Genomic DNA, 24813 nt, shown 5'->3' with positions numbered 1-24813 from the left:
GGGTTCTTCCAATAAACTGAATTCCATGCTTTTTTATTGATCTTGTCCCCTACCGTGAGGTTACAGACCTCCAGATGGTTGATGAATGTTTGAGCTTGGTCGATGATCCCAGTCGGACTATTGTTTTTTTATTGAAAATTTTCTCATTTCTATTCCTCCACAAGAACTAAAGAATAATGCTAGCCTTTTCTTTGTTGAACTGGTTCACATGATTGTTATTTATATCCATGTTAGACCACCAACTTTTAATAGTTCTTTCATTATCCATTTGAAAATGTGACCTGTTTTGCAATCATGCAATTTTTGAAAATGTGACCAATATTCTCATCATCCTCACAAAGATTCTTATCTGGGAGCAGGAACATAAAGATTCTTATCTGGGAGGGGGGACATTGAGGCTCCATACTGTGTTTAGGAAGCTTCTGTACTACACTTGCACACTATCCCTCGCACACGCTTCTTTGTAAGCTGATCATATAGTGAAATTTCCCTTAGGGTCAAGTCTCTAAACAACTTCATATTCTTTTGGATTCGAAGGGATAAAAATGGCTTTAATTTTGTTCCAAATTGGATTTGGAACCAAGTTGCAAATCTAATTTTCCTTCCATATCATTCTATTATGATCAATACAATCACTAACTTTGAACTCTTCATTAACATGAGAGTTATCTCTTACAACATCTTTTAGGATGGCATCCCCCACCCATCTATCATTATGAAAATCAATAGATATCCCATTTCCAATAGACCAACCTAGCCCTCTCCTGAGTTACTCTCTAGAATTGAGGATCCCTCTCCATGCCCAAGAGATCCCCTTTTTATCATTGGCATTCCAGAAATCCTCATTACACAAGTATTTATTTTTAACAACTTTAACCTATAGGTTATCCTTTTCAGGATAACTTTCCACCCAATCTTAGCGAGGTTTGCATCGCTCACCTAGCTTAGGTTTTTTTAGCCCCAGGCCACCCCACTACTTAGGTAAACATACCTTTTTCTAGCTCATGAGGTGAATAGGCTTTTTGCCATTATTGTTTGCCCATTAGAAATTTCTTTGAAGTCTATTAATCTCCTTTAAATTGGGTAATAGAACTAATGGTGGAATTAAGGAGGGCAGCTCTCCCTGTAAGAGAGAGAGAGAGAGAGAGAGAGAGAGAGAGAGAGAGAGAGAGATGAGTGTTTTTATTCCATCCTGCAAGCTTGTTGCAAACTATTTCCCTTAATTAGCCAAAAGTCCTCTTAGTCACCCTATCCAATATTACAGAAACCCCTAGGTAAGATCTTGATTTTGTCTCAATAGGAATTCTAATGCATCTAGAAAGGATTCTCTACAATCTGCTAGGAATGTTTTTTGAAAATCTCAAGGTAGATTTATCATAGTTTGGGCACTGACCAGATCCAACACAAACTGATTAAGAATCTCTTTAATTTGAAAACAATCGGGCATAATAGTCTTGGCAAAAATGATACAATCATCAACAAATTGAAGGATTGAGATACAAGGCCCACCTCTAGAGACTCTACACCCAATTTGACTTTTGGGTTTAGCCGCTTCATACTCAAACTTTTTAGAAAGAGCTTCTGCACAACAAAAAATATATGGAGAAAGAGGGTCCCCTTGTCTTATCCCCCTAATTGGGGTGAAACTTTTAAAAAGGGACCCATTAATGATAATTTTGTATGAGACAGACTTTATGCAGAACATAGTCAATTTCACCCATCTCTTGTGGAATCCAAATTTCAGAAGGACTTTCTCAATGAAATCCCATTCTAGCCTATCATAAGTTTTTTCCATATCCACTTTATAAGCCATAATTCCACTCCTACCTTTTTTCTTCTTCATTGAGTGGCTGATCTCATGAGCTATTAGGATATTATCATTGATTTGCCTATTAGGGACAAAGGCGTTTTGAAATAGGGATATGATGCTATCCAGAAAAGGTTTAACTCGATTAACTAGAATCTTAGAAATAACTCTATAGATCACATTGCACAAGCTTATGTTAATACTCTATGGATTTTTTGTTTTGAGAATAAAAACTTTGAAAGTTTCACTAAAAATAGAATTCATTTTCCCAGAATGAAAGAAGACTTTGACAACCTTACACATTGATTAGTCAATAATATGCCAAAACTTTTTGAAGAAAAGGGCATTAAGGCCATCAGGGCTAGGAATTTTCATGTCCTTTATAGATTCACCACCTCTAGAATTTCGGCTTCAGTAACTTGCTTAATAATTTGATCATTTTGCTCCACCAAATACTAGGGTTAATACCCTCAAAGAAATCATCAACCCCACTAGTCCCTTCATTTTTAAATTTATCTTCAAATTTCTTAAGAAAGAAATTGGTGACTCCACTTTGATCTTGGATCCATTCACCATTATCGTCTTTAATTTTATTTATCCTATTTTTATTTCTTCTAATAGTCACCATGGCGTGAAAGAATTTGTTATTCTTATCTCCCAAATTTATCTAGTCAATCCTAGCTTTTTAGGCCCAAAATATCTCATTTTTTAGGATATTCTCTAGTTGGATCTGTAAATCTCTCTCCATATGCTTTGTGGGGATATCCAGGGGGTTATTTACGATGACCCTTTGAGCTCCCCCAATCATATGTAACAAGTCTTCTTTTCTTTTTGAGAATGTTACCAAAATGATTTTTATTCCAAATTCTAAGCTCCTTTACCAAATTATTTCTTTTTTATTGAAGTCATAGTTCTTGAGCCATTAGCTTTTAATGTTCCAAGTATTATTAATCACATTTTCAAGGTTTGCATCACTGCACCACATGGCCTCAAAACAAAAGGGCCTAGGGCCACCGAAAGTCAGACCCGATGTGTCCAACAAAAGAGGAGGAGTAATCAGATGCAAGGAAGGGTAGGTTTAATAGATTTGCACAAGGGAATTCCCTCCTCCATAAATTATTAGAAAGAACCCAGTCCAATCGCTCCCTAGTGGTGCTGTTCTTTCCAAATATATATTGTAGACCCTGGATATTGATATCAATTAAGCTGTAGTCATTTATCATTCTATTGAAATCACGAGTTTGATATGGGGTGACTTGTCTGCCCATATATATATATATATATATATATATATATATATATATATATATATATGTGTGTGTGTGTGTGTGTGTACATAATTATTGGATTCTTATTGCTATTGTTTGGTTCATTTGGAGTTGGAATTGGAATCAACTAACAATTTTATTAATATTTTATTAGTTTATTAGTAATTTATTATTATTATTTTATTAGCCATTAATAATTAATATATTAGTATTTATAATGGATATTTTAATTTTTATTATTAATATTAATAATTGTATTTTATTATTTATTTATTACTTAGTAGTAATATTATTATAACTAAACTTATTTTTCCTACACCAAAATATATTGTATTAATATTTGGTTTATACATAATTATTATATTTAATAATTAGTATCTTCGTTTGCTATTATTATTTTAGTAATATTTTATTACAGTACTATTATTATATTATTATATTATTATTAATTTAATAATATTTTATTACTTTATTAATATTAGGGTTTTGGGGGTTTTGTTTCATGAGTTCTTTAATTCTTAAGGGGGCCTAAAATACCCAAATATCCTTACATCACCCCTCCTTCTTTAATAATATAAATGTTATATCTCTCTCATTAATACTCTTTCTTAAGTGTCTCTCTTTTGTAATATAATCTCTCTCTCTCTCTCTCTTCTCTAATAATATAATATCTTGGTAATAGTGTGCAACTTTAAATATTAATGATATACAACTTTGTTAATGATAATATAATCTTTATTTGTCAAATGAGAAAATAGATAAATACCTATGCTGATTTTTATAAATACAAATATAATTATTATTTTATAATTTTAATATATGGTTATTTATTATTTTTTATAATTTTTACTTTTTATTATTAATTTTAATTATTCTAATAATATTAATTATACTAATTTTTATTATTTTCTTAACTTTTAATAGTTGCAAGATAAAAACTTGTAAACTTTAATATTTGTATTAACTTTAGTAATTTTTATTAATTATAGATATAGATATTAGGTTTCAAATTATATATAAATTATTATTATTATTATTATTATTGTTGTTGTTGTTGCTATTGTTGTTGTTGTTGTTGTATGTCATGTATCATACATTACAGGTTTCTATGCACATTAAAAGTATCAACTCATACAAATTATTAATTAATTAATTAAAATATATTAATACAAAGTGATCTAATAAAATAAAAAAGAATAAACAAAACAAAATACAGGTTCTATTTGCAATATATTAAACCCATATTTAAATCATAATATTATTAAAACTATCAATTAATATTTTTTGTAATTAAATTTGTTATTTGTATTAGTGTTTATTAAGTTTGATTTGTAAGTGGAATTAAAATGCTTTTAATTTTATTAGTGGAATTTTAGTTAAATTTCTTATTATTAAGTTTGATTTTTATTAGTGTTTTTAATTTTTACTAAGTTTTGTTAATATTTATTAGTTTTAAATGGAAGTTTAGTGGATTTTTAAATAAATAGTATTGGAAGAATCTCCTTTGATGGTGAGATTCAAATAACCAAGGTCTCTTGCAATCGTGATGCTAGTTAAGGCTACCATGAGTTCAACCTTTGTTGAAAAGGCTCCCATAGTTGGTCCACTAAAGGCCCAACTAATAGGGCCATCTCTTCTTCTAAGGACACCTCCAATTCCTACTGTGCCTGGATTACCGAAGGCACTACCATCAAAATACAAGGTTGTCTCCCCTTCCTCAGCAGCTTTGAAATTGCGGGTGATGCTGGAATATATATGTTTAGAATGAAGGAAATTTACATAATTCCTTTGAAGGTCAACAAAGGATACACCGCTAAAATACTTTGAACCGGAAGTTCATAGGAACATGGTTTAAAATGTCTATAATTTCTCTAATATTTCGATGACATATTTCCATTCTCATGGGTAGTGACACAAAACTTCACCAAATTTGACATAATCCTCAATGAACACTACCAACATTGTGTGGAGTACAAGAGATAGTTTCCATGACATACATACTCCCTAGTGAACACTACCGGCACTATATGGAGTATAAGAGATAGTATTACGACATAAGTTGGTGAAAATGTTGTAGATATGTGGAGTAGCAATGTTATTGCTCACCAAACTTACATGATTACCACTTTGAGCTAGCTTAATACTCATTTCAAGCATGAGGTTAAATATTAGTTTTTCTCTGTGTAATAAATTATTTGGTTGATATATTACAACCATTTACATTTTCTCTGAGTTCAAATTTTGTTTTAATTCGTTCTATAATGAAGCTTTGAATCTTAAAGTTTGCAGGGCAACTTCTAAGTGTATTCTTTTGTCTATAACCTTAGTTTCTTGGCTTGGTTTAGTGATTTGGAATAGGATAATAATTTAAAAGGGTGTACCCATGCTTCTTTTATCACTTCATAAAATATTATTATATACTTTGCATATTTTACAATGTTTCCATCATGTCTATAGTTTTTACAATATTTTCGACATTTTCGACATGTTTCTCATATTTGGATGAACGACAGACATTTCCACCAAAACCAAAATTTTAAACCTTGCACAGGATGCATCTATAGGAGATTATGGAAATGAGCTCCTCATAGTTTCTAGTTCTATTGTTGAACACAGGATTGTTTCTTTCTTCCTAAATGCTCCAAAGAATAGCATGAGCAGCAGATTGCCACAACGTCTTCCCTCTTTTGCTTAATCCTCTTCATGTCCATTGTCCTAAGCAGTCAACCACATGTTCTGGGAAGACCCAACTACACTCAAAAAGGGTGAGAAAAAAGTTTCAAAGTTTTTCTGGTTTCTTCATAGTGAAGCAAGATGTGGTTGTTGGATTCCCCATTTCTTTTTTTGGATCAGCAACACAAAAAAAAAAGGAAAAAAAAAAAGATTTCGTTAACTAGAAGAAACCAGGATACAACAAGAAGCTGTAAAAGAAAACCAACTTTAGAAGCTGTCCCAATTCAAAATTACATTTGAGCCCAAAACATGTGTTTTCTATGTACCCCTTGCTTGGCTAAGCTATCTGCCAAGCTGTTGGCAGTTCTCTTCACCCATGTCACTCGGATTGGCATGTCCTGTGATAGCCATTTGAATCTCCTGAGATCATTCCTCAAATGTCATGCCACCCCCTCCCCCTTAAGCAGCCACTTTACCACAGTTTTGGAGTCTCCCTCAAAAATCAGCCTGCTAATACCTAGTTCTTTTGCCTTCTCAACCCCATAAACTGCAGCCAAAAACTCCTATCTTGCCAGTTGCCGCATACTTTGCTCCATGGGGCTGGAGTATAAAGCATTTATATTCCCCTCTTCATCCCTAATGGCCCCCCTAAACCTGAGGGGCCCGAATTACCCAAACAACTCCCATCAAAGTTGAGGATGCAACAATAATACCCCAAGTTCTGAAGAAATCTTTGTTGGGGGAGACCGAGTCTCAATAGATCTTTGTCTTGTAGTTGAGGATGCAACAATAACACCCCAAGCTCTGTAAGAAATTTTCAATCTTGAAGTCTAAGAATAGCTTCAAACTCTTTGCCCAATGTGCCCCTCTCAAGGTTATTATTTCTATCAAGGCTTCCTTGCTTCTTTCCTTTTCTTCAAATATTCTTGCATTTCTTTCCTCTCATACAGTCCCAGTTTTAAGGCAAAAGCAGTAGACATGAAGGGGAAAATAAGATCTTCCAATGTTCTTTTTTTGAATGCCCCCCCCCCCCCCCCCCCCCCCCACACACAAAAAGACCTTGTAAGGGATATGGGAGCACCAAACTCTCTTGAATGGAAACTGATCATAGGTTTGTTCTTCCTTAGCTAAAGCCTTGAAGCAAGACTTGGTTGAAAACTTACCTGCCAGGTGAAGGGTCCAAACACGAAGGTGAGGGGAATTTTGGGAGAGGTATACCTCTCTAAGGGTATCCAGAAAGCTAGTGACTTCACTGAGTTCTGAATCCCTTAGTAGTCTTCTAAGGTTTAGGTTCCAGTTGAAATGATGGAGGAAAGAGGGCAAAATTTGGGAAATGAGAGATTGTAAGGCTGAAAAGGTGAGGGAAGGTATCGGCCAATTTAGTGTTACCCCACCATAAATCTATCTCCCTTGGACCACCTTATATCTGATGAAAGAGAAAAAAAAAAGTTACAGGTCGAGATTATACCTTTTCATGGGTTGTCTTTAATCCAGTTCAAGTGAATATTGCTATCCCAACCGATCGTGTACTTCCTGTACTTGCTAGTGATGACAGCAATTCAAAGTGCATTTGGTTACCAAGGGAATCGCCACAGCCATTTGCTGAGAAGAGCTGCATTTCTTTCTTTCAAGTGATCCATTCCGAAACCACCACCCTCCCAAGGTTTGCAAACCTGAGACCAGCTCACAAGGTGAGACCCCCTTTCCCCGCCTCCTTCCCAAGGAAAATTTCTCTTAAGTTTTTCTAGCTGATCAGCTAATTTGTTGGGCATGCGAATAGTAGAAAGGTAGTAAATAAGCAGGTTTGCCAGAGAATCTCTTACGAGAGTGAGTCTCTCCCTTTGGATAAATAATTCTTTTTCCACATGGTCGGCTTCTTCTCACATTTTTCCAAATTCCAACACTAGTTCCCAAAAACTTTGAATCTTCAGATCCCCTCCAAGAGGAATCCCCAGATAAGAGATTGGGAGATGCTCCGTTTTTGCACCCCAAAATCTCCGCAACTGCAATTTTGACAGGCTACAAGGAAGATTCTGTACCAGTTATGAATGTATATATGCATTGAGTTTGCAGAGGAACTTTGTATGTTGAATCCCACTTGTAATCCAGCCCAAACTGCCTTTGCGAAAGACCAAAAGAAAAATAAATGATGGGTTGTTTCAACAGCATCGTTGCACATGATGTAAGATTGGTCCTCTTAAGAAAATTTAATTTGTTTCTAGTGAAAACAGCTTCCCAAAAAAGCTTCCACAGAAATATCTGGAACCTAAAAGCAAGGTTCAAAATATTGATATGCCTAATACACCAGTATGGCCATATTGGGCAAATCAATATTGTTTTTTTTAGTTTTTTTTTTTTTTGAAACTGGTTCAGAGGGGCCGGTTTAGGGCTCCTCCATCCCCTGAACCGGCCAGAACCCCTATACACTCACTATAGGGGCGTATCGGAGGGGTCCCGGAATGATACGTACAGGCCGATACGTGTCGATACTTTGAACCTTGCCTAAAAGGAATTTTTTTATTCCAAATGAGTTGCCATGGTGTAAGTTTCTGAGAGGAAAATGGTCATTCTATACAGAAGCAAGTGTAGGAGCTGATAGCATCAGTTTATCCAATAATTCATAATTATTTAACAGCTTTGTTGTACTCCTGATCTCCCTAATTCCTAATCCTCCACCATTCCCATCTGCTGAGACAGCTAAACTGACTTTGTTGAACCTTCCACTGCTTATCACTTGTCAGCAGACCCGACCAGCTTCAGCAATAGATTACTTTAAATATCACTTTCACTACGTCTTTCATACTATACTAATAACTTACTAAATGGCTCAAACAATTGGAGACTACGCCATTCTTCAAGACATTCCTTCGGGTTGCCATTCAAAGCAAAGCCACCAAGCCTGCATGTAAAAACCAAGCTAACAATCTAATTTGCAGCTTCCTCTTAACCTTCTAGTGGACCCTTATGTATACCCCTTAATGTAACAAGAGTCGCATTGCCTGATACTTGTCCTAAACTCCTAATGTGGCAGATAATAGTTCATTGTTTCTTTTTTCTTTTCTGTTTTTTTTTTTATAGATGGCAGATAATAGTTCAATTGGCAATACCCTGCTCTCGTTTATGGCAGCTCAAGTGTTAGATCCAACTTATCCCACCTAAAAACAGTTATTATTTCAACTTTACTTTGGGCTCCGTTTGGGAAGAGTGCAAATACAATATGCTGATTAATTTTCATGTTTTTTGGCTGTTACGAGTACAGACATGAATTTCAAGACCGAAAATCCACTTTTTTACAGTGACAACTTTGAATGTATGTCATGCATGATGCATCATTTTCTCTGGCATAAAGTGACATGTTTAATTAAAAGTTTTAGCATCTTCATCATACCGGGAAGGGAATTATAAGCAATTAGTTCTAGCCTCTCTCTCTCTCTCTCTCTCTCTCTTCATGCAGTATAAGCCACCTAGAACTGTTGCAAAAACAAAAGAAAAGAAGTGCTTCAACCAAGCAACTTGTACTAAGCAATTGATAACAGTGTGCCAAACATATTTTCTAGTCATACACATTCCATTGTCAAACATCGGAATGGCGCACATTTTTCTTAAAAACACGCCTTTACCACTAATATCCTAGTTTTCCCCTTCATTGATTTTAAAATGTTAAAAAAACAATCTTATTAGTGTACAGTGGAGAAAACCCAAATGAAATACAGGTATTGGTGGACTGGAAATATACTTTACTAACCTTTATCAAAGAGCAGAATCCAGCAAAATGTCACACAACCACTTCAATATTTGGCATCCATATTCGAAGAAGCCGGTCATAAAATGAACATGTAGCGACCACATAGCCTCTTTTTCTTCCGCCTTCCTTGGATGAAGTTCCTCGTTGCCAGTCTACTCCATACGCCAGAGAATCATGCTTGTTATAAGTCTCTAACAATTCAATGTTCCCCTCTTTAATTCCTACAACTGCCAAACCATTGTGCATACAAGCTGCCAAGATCAGGTTTGGGACCAAAGGATGGTGTTTAATTCTCCAGACTCCTCCTCCCAAACAAATTGAATTCTCAGTCACTGGCTTTGAGATTGATCTTACATCCCATACCCTGAGGTGTTCATCATAACTCCCAGTAAGTAGTGTATTACAGTCCATGGAACACTTTGAAACACAACATACACCCATCTTATGAGTTTTTGTATTTTGAAATGCCAACTTTGCAGGACTTTCCCGTAAGTCCCAACAACTAAATTTGCAATCATCAGAACCAGTGTACACCAGTTGTGGCTGGTTGATATCAAAGGATGAAGCCCAAACCTCAAATTCATGTGCTTCCCAGGTTTGTATTGTCTGTAACTTGGTCTCTCCAAGAGTAATTACAGAGACAGAACCATTGGAAAGCCCCAGGGAAATGGATGTGGATGATGGATTCCAATCCAAGCACAGGCACATGGATGAACTGATTTTTTCTCCAGTTACTTCTTTCAGCTGAGCCCCTGCATGAGATGAAATTCAACAAAAGATGTTCATCTAGCCAAATATCAGAACTAGAAATGCATCAGAGCTAGAGCTTATTGCTTTGCAAATCAATTATTTTTCCTACAATGGTGTTATACCATAAAGTATCACATAGTTTTATCTCATATACAGGCATTTGATGTTTAGAGTGGAGCACAAACAGTTGCTCGTCTTATGGTCTTCAGTTGATTCAATCAAATAACTGTGATTGCAAACACTAAATGATAATCTATCACCTAGTTAGCTGGGGTCATGGGAGTGGTAGATTAAGTATGGTTCTAAGTTTTGCATTGGAACATAGAAAAAAGTACCTATTTCATTAATCCTAAAACATAAGCATATAGACTCAACCAAGAGAATTAACTAGAAACTTTTAAAACATGAAGTATTAGCCAGAACTCTGGTCATCCTTGTAAGATTCTCTTCCACCACTATAATCATTAGCCAGAAATCTTACCAAAAAGTATTAATAATGAATGATCCAACATCTTCCTCAGCCTTCAAAAACTAGTGGGAAGAGTTAAAATTGAGTGTGCATCTACCTTCTAGTCCATCAGAATAGCATTTTAAACCATGAAGTCTTAGGTAGCCATTGGCATCAGCTTGAGCTAGTAGGGGACCCACACCAACTCCAATTGGATTCCATTTGATGTCAAAGATGCCAGCTGTGTCTAGACGATGAAGCAACTGAAGATTCCCTTGATCAGCACCAACAGAGAAAAGTGATATGCTTCCAGACCGACTAGGCTGCACACCCTCTTGCAATGTGTATGTAGAAGCGGCTAGAACATTGTGGAAGGAATCATGTGGGCAGAACTCTACAGCATCAGCATTGCCATCCAAATAACAATGTGCTATATCCATATCTGAATTAACATTCACAGAATGATATAAATAACAATCCAAGAACATAAGAATACATCGATATCAGTTGCACCAAGATTTCAAGTATTACAACATTTAAACCAAATAAATTACCAAGGAAGAACTAGGCTTAGATGGTGATGATGATGATGATGATGATGAACAGAATGATGAAACAGGATTCATGTAATCGGCCCCATGTAGTTGCGACAAGGCTTAGATGATGAAAGAACAAATGAAGTTCCAATACAATAAAATTCTTCATTCCAAGAAGGTTGCAACAAAAAACAAAAAAGAAAACATGGAAAAACAGGCAAAAGGATTTAAAAACAAAAAGAAACAGCTGCCAGATTGAGAATTTTCTCTGACAAATAAATAAGGGCAGCCCAGTGCCCAAGGCTTCTGCCAATGTGGGGTCTGGGGAGGGACAGAAGTACGCAGCCTTACCTCTGCACATACAGAGAGGCTGCTTCCAAGACTTAATTGGTCACCCATGTCGTAATAGAGCAACCTAACCATTGCGCCAAGGCCAACCCTCTTTCTCTAACAATTAAATGATTAATGAAATTTTTGAAGACTATTATTTTTTTGAAGTATTTATTAATCATCAAAAGGAAAGAAATTGGACCGTTTCTCAATCTGTGTATGTCATCCTTGCACAAGGGCTATGCTAATCTTCTCTGTATTGTTCCAATTTTGAAGACTAGTATTTCAATTTGAATACAATCACAATCTTATCCTCTAAAGACAAGATTTGTATCTCAGCTCAAAATGCAGTGCCTATACTCCTAAACCAACCTGCATCTAACTTATTTATTATCACGGTAAGTTGAACTTTGGAGTGAAACTCAATAATAATGAACATCTATCAATTTGATGTTGCAGTTACATATTTAACTTATACAACCCATTCATTATTTTCCACATTTCCAGTAACCCTTTCCTTTCAAAAAATGAGAATGTTACTTGAATATGAACTCTTTGGTAATAAATTTGTGGTAGCTTGTGTATATTCAAGTCTTTAATGCATTCTTCTTTCTTGTAGCCACTGAAGTGCCAACGGCCTTAGTAATTCTCCTCCCCATTACAAGTGATATCACATATACACATCACTACATCCTTCCATCTTACTCCCTTTCCTAGGTTGGTGACAACATTTCTAAACAAACTTTCCATGATATAGCTTCACTAAAGATCATATGGAATTTCAAGAATCACCTATAAGGATATAAGGCTATGTTTGTATTGTTGGAGTTGAATTACAATTGAATTCCACTTCCACCTTAATTCCATCAAGTTCAAATGAACAGACGCTCTGAACTAATGTTCAAATATATGAACTAATATTCAAATATGCTAATACTATGGAATTGACGGCTCAAATATGCCAAATTCAAAATTCTGCTCAATTATGAAAATGAACTGAAGCAACAGAAATGGACCCCTCAATTCTGTCCTAAGGTTTTGTTAGGACAGCAGGAAAAAATTTTCAATTGAATTTCATACCCAACTCAATCCCATATAGTTCAAATTATAAGAACCTAGGAATTTTCAATTTTCAAATAGACCACAAGTGTGGAACTGGAATTTCTAATTACATTAGTTTCCAAATCCTGCTCCACAATGAAAATGAACCAAAAAGGCAGAATCTGGAAACTTGTGGAGCTGCCCCCTCAATTCCACTCTGATCCATTGGCAGCCTAAAGTTCCTCTGGTATACCTTTGCACCATGTCAGTATTACTGTGAAGGATAGAAGATAACAACTTAACAGTTGGATGCTTTATGAAGTTTCTTGGCTTATGAGGATTGTTTTCTTGGTGCCGAGATGGTGTGATTCCAGAACAGAGAGAAGAGAAGGAGAAGGGAGAAGAGAGAAAAGAGGGACAGAATTGAAAGAGGCAAAAAGTCATCTGGCAGCGCCAATTTATTTGGTATTTATACTAGGGCGACCATACAGAAAAAAAGAAAAGAGAAAATTACAAAAGGTGCCCTTGTGGCACTAAACTTAAAATAAACTAAGTTATTTCAACACTCCCCCTCAAGTTGGGACGTAGATATCAATCATGCCCAACTTGTCACATAAATCATTGTGTCGCGAGTGATGTAAGCCTTTTGTAAATATATCTGCCAGTTGCTCTTTGGAACTCACATATGGGGTGCACACTTCCCCATTAACAATTTTCTCTCTAATGAAGTGTTTGTCAACCTCTATATACTTAGCTCTATCATGAAGAAGGGTTGGCTGCAATATTGATGGCAGCCTTATCATCACAATACAAGGACATAGGGCTATCAACAGGAAAACCTAGTTCGTTCAACAGATTCTTTATCCACATGCCTTCAGTCACCCCATGGGACATTGCTCTATATTCAACTTCAGCATTAAACCTAGCCACCACATTTTGTTTCTTGCTTCTCCATGTGATTAGGTTTCCTCCCACAAAGGAACAATACCCACTAGTAGACTTTTTGTCATCAATTGATCCAACCCAATTAGCATCTATATACTTCAATCTTCAAATGACCATTCTTTTGGTATAACAAACCAGCTCCAGGAAACCTTTTTAGGTATCTGAGTATTCTTTCTGCTGCCTCTAAGTGTGTGGTCTTAGGAGCATGCATGAGCTGACTAAGAACACCTACTACATATGCAATGTCTGGCCTGGTCATGGATAAATACAGGAGCCTTCCCACAAGTCTCTGGAATTGTTTTACATCTTTGACAACTTCACCACAACAGTCACCCAAACTGTGATTTGGATCAATGGGAGAGTCGGCTGGCTTAACCCCTAGTTTTCTTGTATCCTATAACAGATCTAGGATGTATTTCCTCAGAAAAATAAAGATCCCCTTTTGAGAGTGGGCCACTTCAATTCCAAGGAAATATTGAAGGGGACCTAGATCCTTCACCTCAAATTGAGTGGCTAAGAAATCTTTTAGTCTCTGAATTTCAGCCTTCCAGTCACCTGTGATCACTATGCCATCAACATACACTATCAAGGCTGCAATCATTCCTTCCCCTCTTTTCACAAATAGAGTATGGTTAGTCTAACATTGTTTGTAGCCAATCCAGATGAAACTTGTTGAACCAGGCTCTCAGTGATTGCTTCAAACCATACAAAGACTTCTTTAGTCTGCACACTTTATGCTCTTTGCCTAGGGCACTAAAGCCAGGAGGTTGGACCATGTACACCTCTTCCTCAAGGTCACCATTCAGGAAGGCATTTTTAATGTCTAGCTGATGAAGATCCCAATCAGGATTTGTCGCAAGGGAGAAAATGACTCTAATGGAGTTCATCTTGACTACTAGGGCAAAAGCCTCTGCATAATCTACACCATATACCTGGGTAAACCCTTTTGCCACCAACCTAGCCTTGTACCTTTCTATCATGCCATCAGCTTTGTGCTTCACTATGAACACCCACTTGCACCCTACCGGTTCCTTACCCTCAGGAAGATCCACTAATTCCCACGTACCATTTTTATGTAGGCATTTATCTCTTTCATTGCATCTGTCCATTCAGGTACTAAGAGAGCTTCTGCCACATTTTTTTGGATAGGAACACTGTCAATGGAAGAAATGAAAGCACGAAAGGAGGGTGAGATGTTCTCATAGGTAACAAAATGGGTAATAGGATACTTGGTGGTACAAGACCTAACTCCCTTCCTTTTTGCAATAGGAATGTCAAGGTCATCACTAGATGGAATTTCTATGGCAAGACGATCAGGAACATCAATAGGAATGATAGTACCTGGTTGGATATGATCTGTCCCCGGTGAATCTAATGATGTTGGCGGTACGGTTTCAAGTTGCTCCACAACTCTTGAATTTATTTGGCTCTTGCGAGACGAAAAACATGGAATGGAGGAGGGTCAAGCAAAGGAGGAAGAACCTGAACTTGAATTGATTTCTCCTCCACCTTACTCTCCCCCTGAGGAGAAACCAGGAAAAAAGGATCACTTTCAAAGAAAGACATCCATAGAAACATAGTACTTCTTGGAAACGGGGTCAAAACATCAATAGCCCTTTTGGGAAGAAGGATAACCCAAGAAGACAAAAGGAATGGTACGAGGATCAAGTTTTCCACGAGTAAGAGAAAGGTCTTGGACGAAACAACGACAACCAAACACAGGGATAGGAATAGAGAAGAGTAGAGCCTTGGGAAAAAGAAGCTGATGGGGGGCCTTGTACCCTAACAAGCAAGATGGCATACGGTTGATGAGATAGGCAGCACACAACACAGCATCCAACCAGAAACGTTTAGGGTCTATTTGTTTACTGAGAAAGGGATGAGAAAAGGGAATATTCCTGAATGATTCTCCCTTTCCTGTGTTTGTTTGTTGGTAAATAGTGTTTTGGGATGAGAAACAAGAGAGATGCGGGATCCCAAAATGAAGTGAGCAAGATCGCACCAAAACAGTGCGACCCCGGTGGGAAAAGAAAAGACTAAGAAAATTGCTCGGGCTTTGTCAGAGTAAGGAGTCGACAATCTCCTCTCCCTTCGAAGTAGCAATCCAATGGCCATATCTCCGACAGCTTCTCCGACCATCTCTCTGAAAGGTAACACAAGATCCATGAATATCTCTCTCTAGCAGTCCTGTTCTACCCTTTTTTGTTGTTTTTTGATCCATGGTTCCTTCTTCCCCAACCCCATGTTTTTCCCCTCAGTGGCTGGAAGCTCAGCCATTTTCTTCATTGTCTCCGGCAAAGGTTTTGCCGAAATAAAATCACACTCTCCACGAGCATGCATCCATGTCCATATCTAACATTTTAACCCCATTTGTGTAGATCACTGAAACTTCGAATCCAATAGGTTTTCTTTATGTCGTTACTTTTTCTCTCTCATTTTTTATAAGAAGTTAAGTGCTGAAGAATGAAATTGGTTTCACTGATTTACTTTTTTTTTTTTGTAGTTTCAGCCTTGAGGAGAGATTTACAAAGAATCCAAGTTTCTCCCTCTCATCCGGTTTAGGATACAGAAGGAGCCAGTTTTCCTCCTAGGTGAAGAAGCTTCCACTTCCACTCCAGTTCTGGACAACGCTATTTCTGTCTGAAGTAAGAAAACTTTGATGATTGAAGTTTTCCTCTTTTCAATTTTCTTTTGCAAAACAAAATTCATAAATCCATTTGAATGTTTTGATAACATGAGCTGCATTTGTTTTGTCTTGAATTAAGTGTTCATGAGTCATGATTAATCATCTTAACCATGGGGTTATTCTGGGAAGCATCATGAGTCATGATGCTCAATCCTTTAATTGTTTCTTTGACTTTATCTTGGCGGTTGTTGATGGACTTATGTCCCCTTGTTCTGATCATCGGCATCCAAATGTAAATATTTGGATGATTAATATTTTCCGATTTGAAGCAGCTTGTATTCAGAGACTTGCACCAGTAGAGTTTGTACAGAATTATAGCGATTTATCTTGATACAGTGGTCTCTATGATTGACTATGAACCCAAATGTAAATCATTCTCTCCATGATCTTTACATGATACAAGGATTTGATTAATGCAAATCAAACCGATGTGTACTGTACAAATTTTTTTTGGTGTTTTTTCTTTTAATTTTTCTAGGAATAGACCTCTGGGTGGATTTGTTAAGCTCAATTTTTCTAGAAACAAAAGTTGTTTCTCTTCAGTTTAGTTAGGAGCTTGGTCTTTCTTCTGAGTATGTTGAGGGGGATAATAAGGTTATACAGGTTATACCTAGGTGTGCCAATAAGGCCGCTAACTTCTTAGCTTAGTATGGTTTAAATGTCTACAGGGCCTAGACAAAAAGTCCTTTCCTACAAACAAAGATAGGGAAGTTTTGGAAAGCCGGTATATGCAGGGGTTAAGTAAGAAAGCAGACCAGCGTAAAACATGATTCCTTTGGCAGTTTATTGGACCCTCTTGGTCAAAAGGAACAGTCACATCTTTAAACATAGTGCATCTTAGAGGATATGTTGGCATGGAAACTGATGGGAAGGTTGTAGTCATGGCTGTCTATTCATAAAAGTTTCAGGGGGTTGAGAATTTCCCTCTTGTAAAGTGCTTTCTGTAAACAAGAATGCATACTGCCATATAGATCCTATTGTACATTCCCAATATTTGATGCCTTAGTATACAGGGGTCTTTGTAACTGTGTCTTTTGGTTAATACAATTCAATATTTTACACTTACAACAAAGAAAATGTACAAAAGGGAATCCAACTGTAGTGGAAGTAATGATTTGCTGATTGGATTTGCTAATTTGGTTATTTAGAAAAGTCTTTAAATGAAAAAGAAATTTGGTTGGGTCTCCAGAATGGCTAAATGTTTTTTAACTTACTTCCCCTTGTTCATGTGGTCAATTTTATTAGAAAATCCCTGCTTTCAGAATAAGCATTTTCAATGGACTAGGATACAAGACTTGTGTGGACTAGGAAAGTGAACGTGTATCCCTTATCTGATGGATGAATTTGTCCATAACCCTTCAATGTAGTAGAGGGAGTAAAGTTGTATAAAAAAGGAATAATTAATCTGATTAAACTAACTTTCTCCATCTTTATCTAGTTATCATCAAATGGAAGTTATTTCTTTTTTCTCTAAGGGTAGAAAAATGTTCAAGGTTGGATGATAAGGTTTTTGGTGTTTTCTAATGAACTTCAATGAAAATAAATGGACTCATTATAATAAGAGTAGATATATGATTTCCTTCATATGTAGTTAGTATCTGCACTTATACAGTGGATGTCACATTTCTGAAACATGAGACTTGAACATTTATTTTACATTCGACTAAGAGGCCACCTGAGTTTTATATATGGGAATGAGCATTTCTTATGTCATTAACTCATTATCTTGCAAACAAAAACAAAAACAGTTTCTTAGACCCTAGAAACATTTATTTTACAGTTTCTTATGTCATTAACTCATTATCTTGCAAACATTTATTTTACAGTTTGTTGGACACTGCAAATAAAAACAGGGCAGTTTGTTGGACCCTGCAAACAAAAACAGCCCCCGCCCAAAATGAAACAAAAACAATTCACCCACTAATAAGGGAATGAAACAAACAGTGCCACAAAAGTTTACAAGGTAATAAAGAAAACTAATTGCATCTGGTTAATTTGGAAGATTATGCTGATTTCAGATTTCAGTGGTCAGTCAAGTTGGCAAGCCTGGGAACATAGGTTTGAGTCTGAGGATGGCTAATTTGTGCAAAAAAATGCCAAAGGTTAGGATAGTACCCGGTCCATCTCCCTGAAGACCACTCAATCTGTGGTGGTGTGCATAGACTGTTGTATATTTTTATTTCTAAACCCAAGTCAGATTTTTGTTTAGGGAAAAGGAAATAATAACTCGATTTGGCCAAAGAAAGGAAATATTAACTCGATTAGACCGATGCCTAGTTACAAATTCATGTGAGCAACAGTGATGACCCAACAAGGAAGAATAAAGCTTGAAGCTAAGAAAAGCAAAGAGCATAAAAATATTTGGGAAAATGGTCTGGAGGGCCGAGTCCTACAAGCAACTCGAATGAATTATCGAGTCCAACTCCAACTATCAGCAGTCATTCATTCAAGACTATTCCAATTGGACAAGAGCCCACCACCACTTGACCTACTGAGTTAAAACAGTGCCACATGAATGGCAGATAATTGAACCCCACCCCACTTCTTGTTGTACATGCAAATGTAGGTAGGGATCCTTAGTTCTTTACTTTCATATAATCTTTCTTAGGTTGAAAGCAATCAATATGCTTAAAAAATTGCAATTATTGTTTGTAATTCAGTAATGAAGGAGAGAAGGGCAATAAAAAGTAAAGAAGAAGGGGAAAGGACATGACTCAATGAGATCCAACCAAGGGAAAGGGAAGAGAATAATAGAACCATACCTCTGATTAAACATTCTAAGGTTTAGGCTCTAAGAATCCACACAATAAATGGTTCATTGTTTGTTGTTTTTATCAAGAAAGGGACCATACAATATAATGGAGTGGCCAAACCCTTACCCTTCAATCACTGCCTCGGCAATAGCAATCATATCAGTAAATTTTGAATGACTATGAAGGACATCCCTGGTACTTTTGGTAACTGAATTTGTTAATAAATACTAGTTATTAGTTTATATAACTGAATTCTAGCGTATTTCTGGAATTCATTGATTATCAGTTCTTAATCAGATTAGCTATCAAAAATTCTGAAATGAGACTCTCATTCTTTATCATGTATATGAGTACATATGCATCATTATGATGATTTAGCTATCAAAAATGAAAAAAAAAAAGTGTAATGTGTGCTTTCATGTAGCTTTGATTAGTAACAGTGAAGGAAATAAACTTATTCATGGTTAATGGTTGCTCTTTTTTTTTTTTTTTGTTTTCTTTGACTACTTTTCCAGCATATAAACCATATAGGCATTCTAGAATGAATGAGCAGGTCCAAATAATGAAACATTTTTTACTCTTTTTAAGTAAAATTTTTGAATGAGCAAGTTTAATAACACTATCGTGGCAAGTTTAATCGTATGTGTCATACATTTGAGGGGTGCAAGTTGTCATAAAAGTAAATTACATGCATTTTTATAGTTGAGTATGATTTTTCTCCTATAAATTTTCTTGCAAAACAAACACTGGAAAGTGGATTTTCTCATAAAAATTTTCTTAGCAAACAAACACATTATAACTAACTGAGAAAATAATTTTTCTTCTTTTCATCCCATCCTTTCTCAGTCCATTTTTCCCAACAATCAAATAGACCCTTAAGAACATTCATGTGTACAAGTAACCCGCGAGCAACTTCAAGGAGATGGCGATTCTTTCTTTCAGTAACACCATTTTGCTGGGGGGGTTCTAGCGCAAGAGCTACAGTGTATGGATCCACACGAAGCAAAGAACCCCATGAGATCACTATGGAAATATTCTTTAGCATTGTCTGATTGGACAATTTAGATTTCCATTTGAAACTGAGTGAATATCAAGCATTGTAAATCTTTAATGATTTTTGGTACTTCATCTCTGGACCGCTTAGGGTACACCCATGTATATCGGGAGTAGTCATCAATAAGTGTAATGAAATATCTATAGCCAAACTCAATTGTTAAAGTAACAGGGCCCTAGACATCAGAATACATAATATGAAAAGGAAAATCAGATTTATTATTTAATGAAGTAAAGTGATTTCTACAATGTTTGCTCAACTGACAAGTTTGACATGTGAAATCCGACACTGACACTGATTTAAATAAATGTGGTAACAAAACTTTCAATGACTCAAAAGATAAATGACCCAAACGACTGTGCCATAAAAGGACTTGACTCTTATTAGACAAACTCTTAGACTCAATAGCCACAAGACAAGCTTTATTCTCCAGCATGTAAAGACCATCTACCATACGACCTCTACCAATCGTCTTCCCCAAGGCCAAATTCTGTATCATACAAGAGGAAGGAAAAAATGTTACTAAGCAATTCAACGATTTTTTTATACTACTAGCAAAGAACAAATTTATGGGCAGTTTAGGAATATGTAGAAAATCAGAGAGGGTGAGTCCAAGAGGAAGGGAGATAGTTCCTTGACCAGCTATGGTGGAGAAAGAACCATCAACAAGTCTCACCTTGTCCCGATCAAATAATAGATGATAAGATTGAAAACAATTGGACTTACCCGTCACATGGTTCGAGGCTCTAGAATCTATTATCCAAGGAGAGTCTGAGAGATGAGAGGACACATGGAAAGTTGTGGCAGAATACCGTTACCTGATGTAGATGCAAAGGAAGTCGAGGGTGAATAAGAAGAATCCATCTGGCATATTGCCCTCCGATACAACTCTAAATGGTCACAGAAATAATTAATGATATCTTCCCTCGGGTCAGTCCCGAAAAGACTCATAGTGGTGGTAGATGATTGAGGCTCTTGAGAGGCTAAATTTGCTACATTAAACTTTCTCTGACCTTGCTGTCCTGGCTTCTTATTCTAATCCGGCTTTTTACTCATTTCCTTAACCCAATTTGGCTTCCCGTGAAACCAGAGACTTCCAGTCTATATTCTGATAGTGATCTAGTTGTTGGGAAACATGAGCCCACTTTGGCTTCTGATCCGATTTTTTACAAACGCTCGTTGTTGGGAAACCAGAGACTTGTATGCTTTGGCATCTGCATCACACTTCCAGTCTATATTCTGATAGTGATCTAGTTCCTTCCAAACAGAAGTCAGGTCTGAATAGTAGACGGAGAGACTCCTCTCCCCCTGTTTACAAGTTGAGGAGGTAGCCTGCAACTGATATATTTTAGCATAATGCCGTTGTTCGAAGTATGTAGACTATGCCTGCTCCATATCTCATGAGTTGTTTCTGCCCACATGAAGGTCTTTCTCACTTGTGGCAGCATAGACAATAACAACCATGACATCACCATGATGTTTTCCTGGTCCCATCTATCATGTTCCACACCACTATACTAGGGTTCTCTAATTCTGCCATTGATATACCCTGCTTTTCCCCTTGTAGTTATGTAAAGCTTGATTCCCCTTGACCATTCTAGGTAATTGAGGCCATCAAAGGGAATCACAACCATGAGAAAACTCATGTCAAAACCTCCGCTCGTCCCACTCTGACTAGAGGTAACACCAGACATACCAGAATCTTCTGAAGACAGAGAAACTAAATCTGATCAGTCACAAACCAGCTAGAGAACAAGTTTTCAGTTCAATTCAGTCCCACAGTACAGTCAAAAACCAGGTTGCAGCAATCTGATCAAGTTTTCAATTCAGCCACACTTATGGACACAAAAAACTTGTTTTCACACAAGGAAATCACAGCTGGTCACACACCATTACTGTTCTCAGATTTCAGCCCTACTGAGCCCTTTCAGATTGATCACATACCATTACTGATCAAACACCATTTCAAATATGTAAGGTATATCAAAAAACAGATCTGACCATTCCCTCTAGCAACAAAACAACTTTCACATAGTAACTTAGGTTCAATATGAATAGAAGAAGGAAACAAACTGCTGTCACAGCAGTTACAAATCTGTAGTCTTGAAGCAATAACACCTTTCTGGGCATAATAAGGATCACTCGATCCACATACAATGAGAGAAAACAATCTCACACTAGCCGCAGGTCATTAGACCCACATAACCCACACATCTGGATACAAAAGGATCAGTTTGATCCACAAACTGAGGAAGGAAAACTAAAATAACTCACAGCATTCGATTTTTTTTTTCTTTTTGAAAGTTTCTGGGCTCACGACCAAGAAAAAGGATCAGTCTTGCAGTGAGCTTCCTCACACGTCCACCAGAGATCTTTTTCTTTGGTTCAATCACCAATAGACAAAAAAGGAAAGAAGCGCCGCCTTGGTCTTAAGATTGGATCTGCCGCTCTGATACCATGTTTTCTTAGTGTTGAGATGGTGTGATTCCAGAACAGAGAGAAGAGAAGAAGGAGAAGGGAGAAGAGAGAAGAAGGAGAAGGGAGAAGAGAGAAAAAAGAGAAGAGAGATAGAATTGAAAGAGGCAAAAAGTCAACTAGCGGCGCTAGTTTATTTGGTATTTATACTAGGGCGACTATACAGGAAAAAAAAAAGAAAAGAGAAAATTACAAAGGTGCCCTTGCGGCACTAAACTTAAAATAAACTAAGTTATTTCAACAAGGATAGCGTCACCAACAAATAGTATCACAATAGTCTTTTTAAGGAACAAATACAATTCAATCTGAAGTTGGGTCACCACTAAGAGTGAAAGGGTGAAGGTTGGCTCCAACTCTTTAACATTGTAGTGGAATGCAAGACTTTCTAAAAACCATTAACTAATGAGCTTGGCCCAAGCATCCAATATTCCATCATCGGTAGACAAGGACTTTACATTCAACATATGTTCAAAAATTTTTAGATCAAATTTCAAGATATAGCACTTTTAAAAATGCTTACATCTTAGAGTTTCAACAGGCAAGTAAAAATTGGTTACAATTAAGATTTGGGGAAAGTTTTGTTATTCCATTTAAAGTTTTAAAATGTTCAAAATTAATGTCTTTGAACCTTCACTAAATTTCTAAAAGTTGTAATATTAACTTCAAATCTATGATATCCAGACATTTTATACCCAAACCACCCACTCGTGTCAACATGATAGACATGAATGTAGATACTGAACACGTGTTGGGGTTGCCAAATTTATTATTGACTTATTGTTATTTCAAAAACCAACAACAAGGATTGGATACATATAAATCCTCAAGTTCAATATGTGTGGAACCCAGAGTCGGTTTGGCATCATTGATGCATGACCAAAGGCCCCTCAGAATCTCCTTGCCTAAGTAGTGGCAGTTAGCAATGGACAAGGAAGTAGAAGTTGGTGTGGGTGGGCCTCTGAGTGAGAATGTCAATAGGTCAGGCTCCGTATGCACTGCACTTAATCCAAACCTGCTCTGGGTTCTAGACGCGCCAAACCACAAGTATGGACAGCTGTTATTTTCAGTTTGAAGAAACAGCAAATGTTACCACGACAATGTTAAAAGGTGACCCGAATTCCTCTTTTTACTAACAAAAACTCAAAGCATTTTCTGTTTGGCATCATATCGAACACCTAAAGGGCATTCTCTTTGTGGTTAAAATATAACATAGCGGAAGCCCATTACAGGGGAAGCCAAAATGATACAAGAAGACATAAAAAACGTATAGCAATTCAAGAGAGAGAGAGAGAGAGAGAGAGATCAGAAACGTACTGAAATTGTTAAAAATCTCCAGTGTCACCAATCTTAAGTGTTAACAAGAACTCCTCAATCCATACACTTCAAATATGTCTTCGTAAAGATGTGCAGGTAACCCTGATAACATGTCACCCACCAAAGAACGAGATAAACATAGAGACTACAACGAAGAAGAAGAAGAAGAAATTACAGCGAGAAGTGAGATGTTTCCATGAGTTCGTATTCCCGTTGCCATGCTTCTTGCATAGCTTAAAAACAAATGGGTTTTGAGACTCAGCTCGCATCCTGTGGACCCTCCGGTTCACGGGAAACGTGTATCTGCAAATAAAAAATGAACACGCCGCCTCAATTATGGACCTTATTGTCTAGGAAGGAAGGTAATTGCAGATACGGATTAAGTGGACCCTTTGATTCACGGGGCGCGTGAACCTCCGATAGGAGGCGTGCACGTCGCCCTATTCGGAAATTGCTAGTAGTTTGGATGAGATGAGATAAAATGAGAAGGGAATTTTTTTTTGAACCCTGGTACTTGTATTTGATTGCTAAGACTAATTTGTTTCAGAGAGAAGAAATAGAAGTTAGGGTTATTCATAACAAGACCCAAATCGACCAATTCGATCCGATCCCATCTGAGTTGGCCGGTTTTTCTTTAGCACCGGTCGGTTTTGGGTTACAAAAAAACATAAACCGATGGTTCAGTTTGGTTTCGAAATCAAAACCGGACCGACCCAAACCGATTTAGATTTATATTATATATAATACATTTCAGATATTATATATATATATCTGATATATTTCACTTTTAATATATATTTCAGCTTTATTTCATAAATATACATATTATATGTAAAATCTCTGATATATAAAATATCAGTTTGAATCCATCAAATCATTTTTAATTTCTAGGCATCCAGCCTTTGCTTTCTTAGACTTGAATCCTTTACCATTCACACCAAGAGAATCATTCACAAAACCGACCTAAACCGATTCAAACTGACCAAGT

The 24813-nt window shown here is 36.7% G+C and overlaps 1 protein-coding gene and 1 non-coding gene across 2 annotated transcripts; both read right to left on the bottom strand.

Annotated features, from left to right (window-relative positions):
* Window positions 1–9235: 9235 nt before the first annotated feature.
* Window positions 9236–24163, bottom strand: LOC148861488 (Transducin/WD40 repeat-like superfamily protein). Its single transcript, XM_088982624.1, has 3 exons — window positions 23826–24163; window positions 10810–11133; window positions 9236–10245 (listed from the first exon to the last, which is right to left on the bottom strand). The coding sequence occupies exons 2-3, from the start codon at window positions 11129–11131 to the stop codon at window positions 9524–9526; spliced, it is 1044 nt and encodes a 347-aa protein (XP_088838750.1). The 5' UTR covers window positions 11132–11133; window positions 23826–24163; the 3' UTR covers window positions 9236–9523.
* LOC148861489 (U6 spliceosomal RNA) lies at window positions 11748–11855 on the bottom strand. Its single transcript, XR_016096899.1, has one exon. It is a non-coding gene; the product is annotated as a U6 spliceosomal RNA (small nuclear RNA).
* Window positions 24164–24813: the final 650 nt, after the last annotated feature.

This window comes from Nelumbo lutea, chromosome 4 (assembly GCF_056320005.1).
Source record: "Nelumbo lutea isolate HS-2025 chromosome 4, American lotus-T2T, whole genome shotgun sequence".
NCBI classification, from domain to species: domain Eukaryota; kingdom Viridiplantae; phylum Streptophyta; class Magnoliopsida; order Proteales; family Nelumbonaceae; genus Nelumbo; species Nelumbo lutea.
Note: the sequence above shows the minus strand (reverse complement) of the source record. Positions and strands in the feature narration are given on the sequence as shown.

What these genes read in the sequence shown, in the direction of transcription:
- LOC148861488 (XM_088982624.1), bottom strand. Translation starts at nt 11,131, where the DNA reads ATGGATATAGCACATTGTTATTTGGATGGCAATGCTGATGCTGTAGAG. An exon ending in CTATTCTGATGGACTAGAAG is followed by an intron (nt 10,246 to 10,809) that starts GTAGATGCACAC and finishes CATCTCATGCAG; the next exon opens with GGGCTCAGCTGAAAGAAGTA.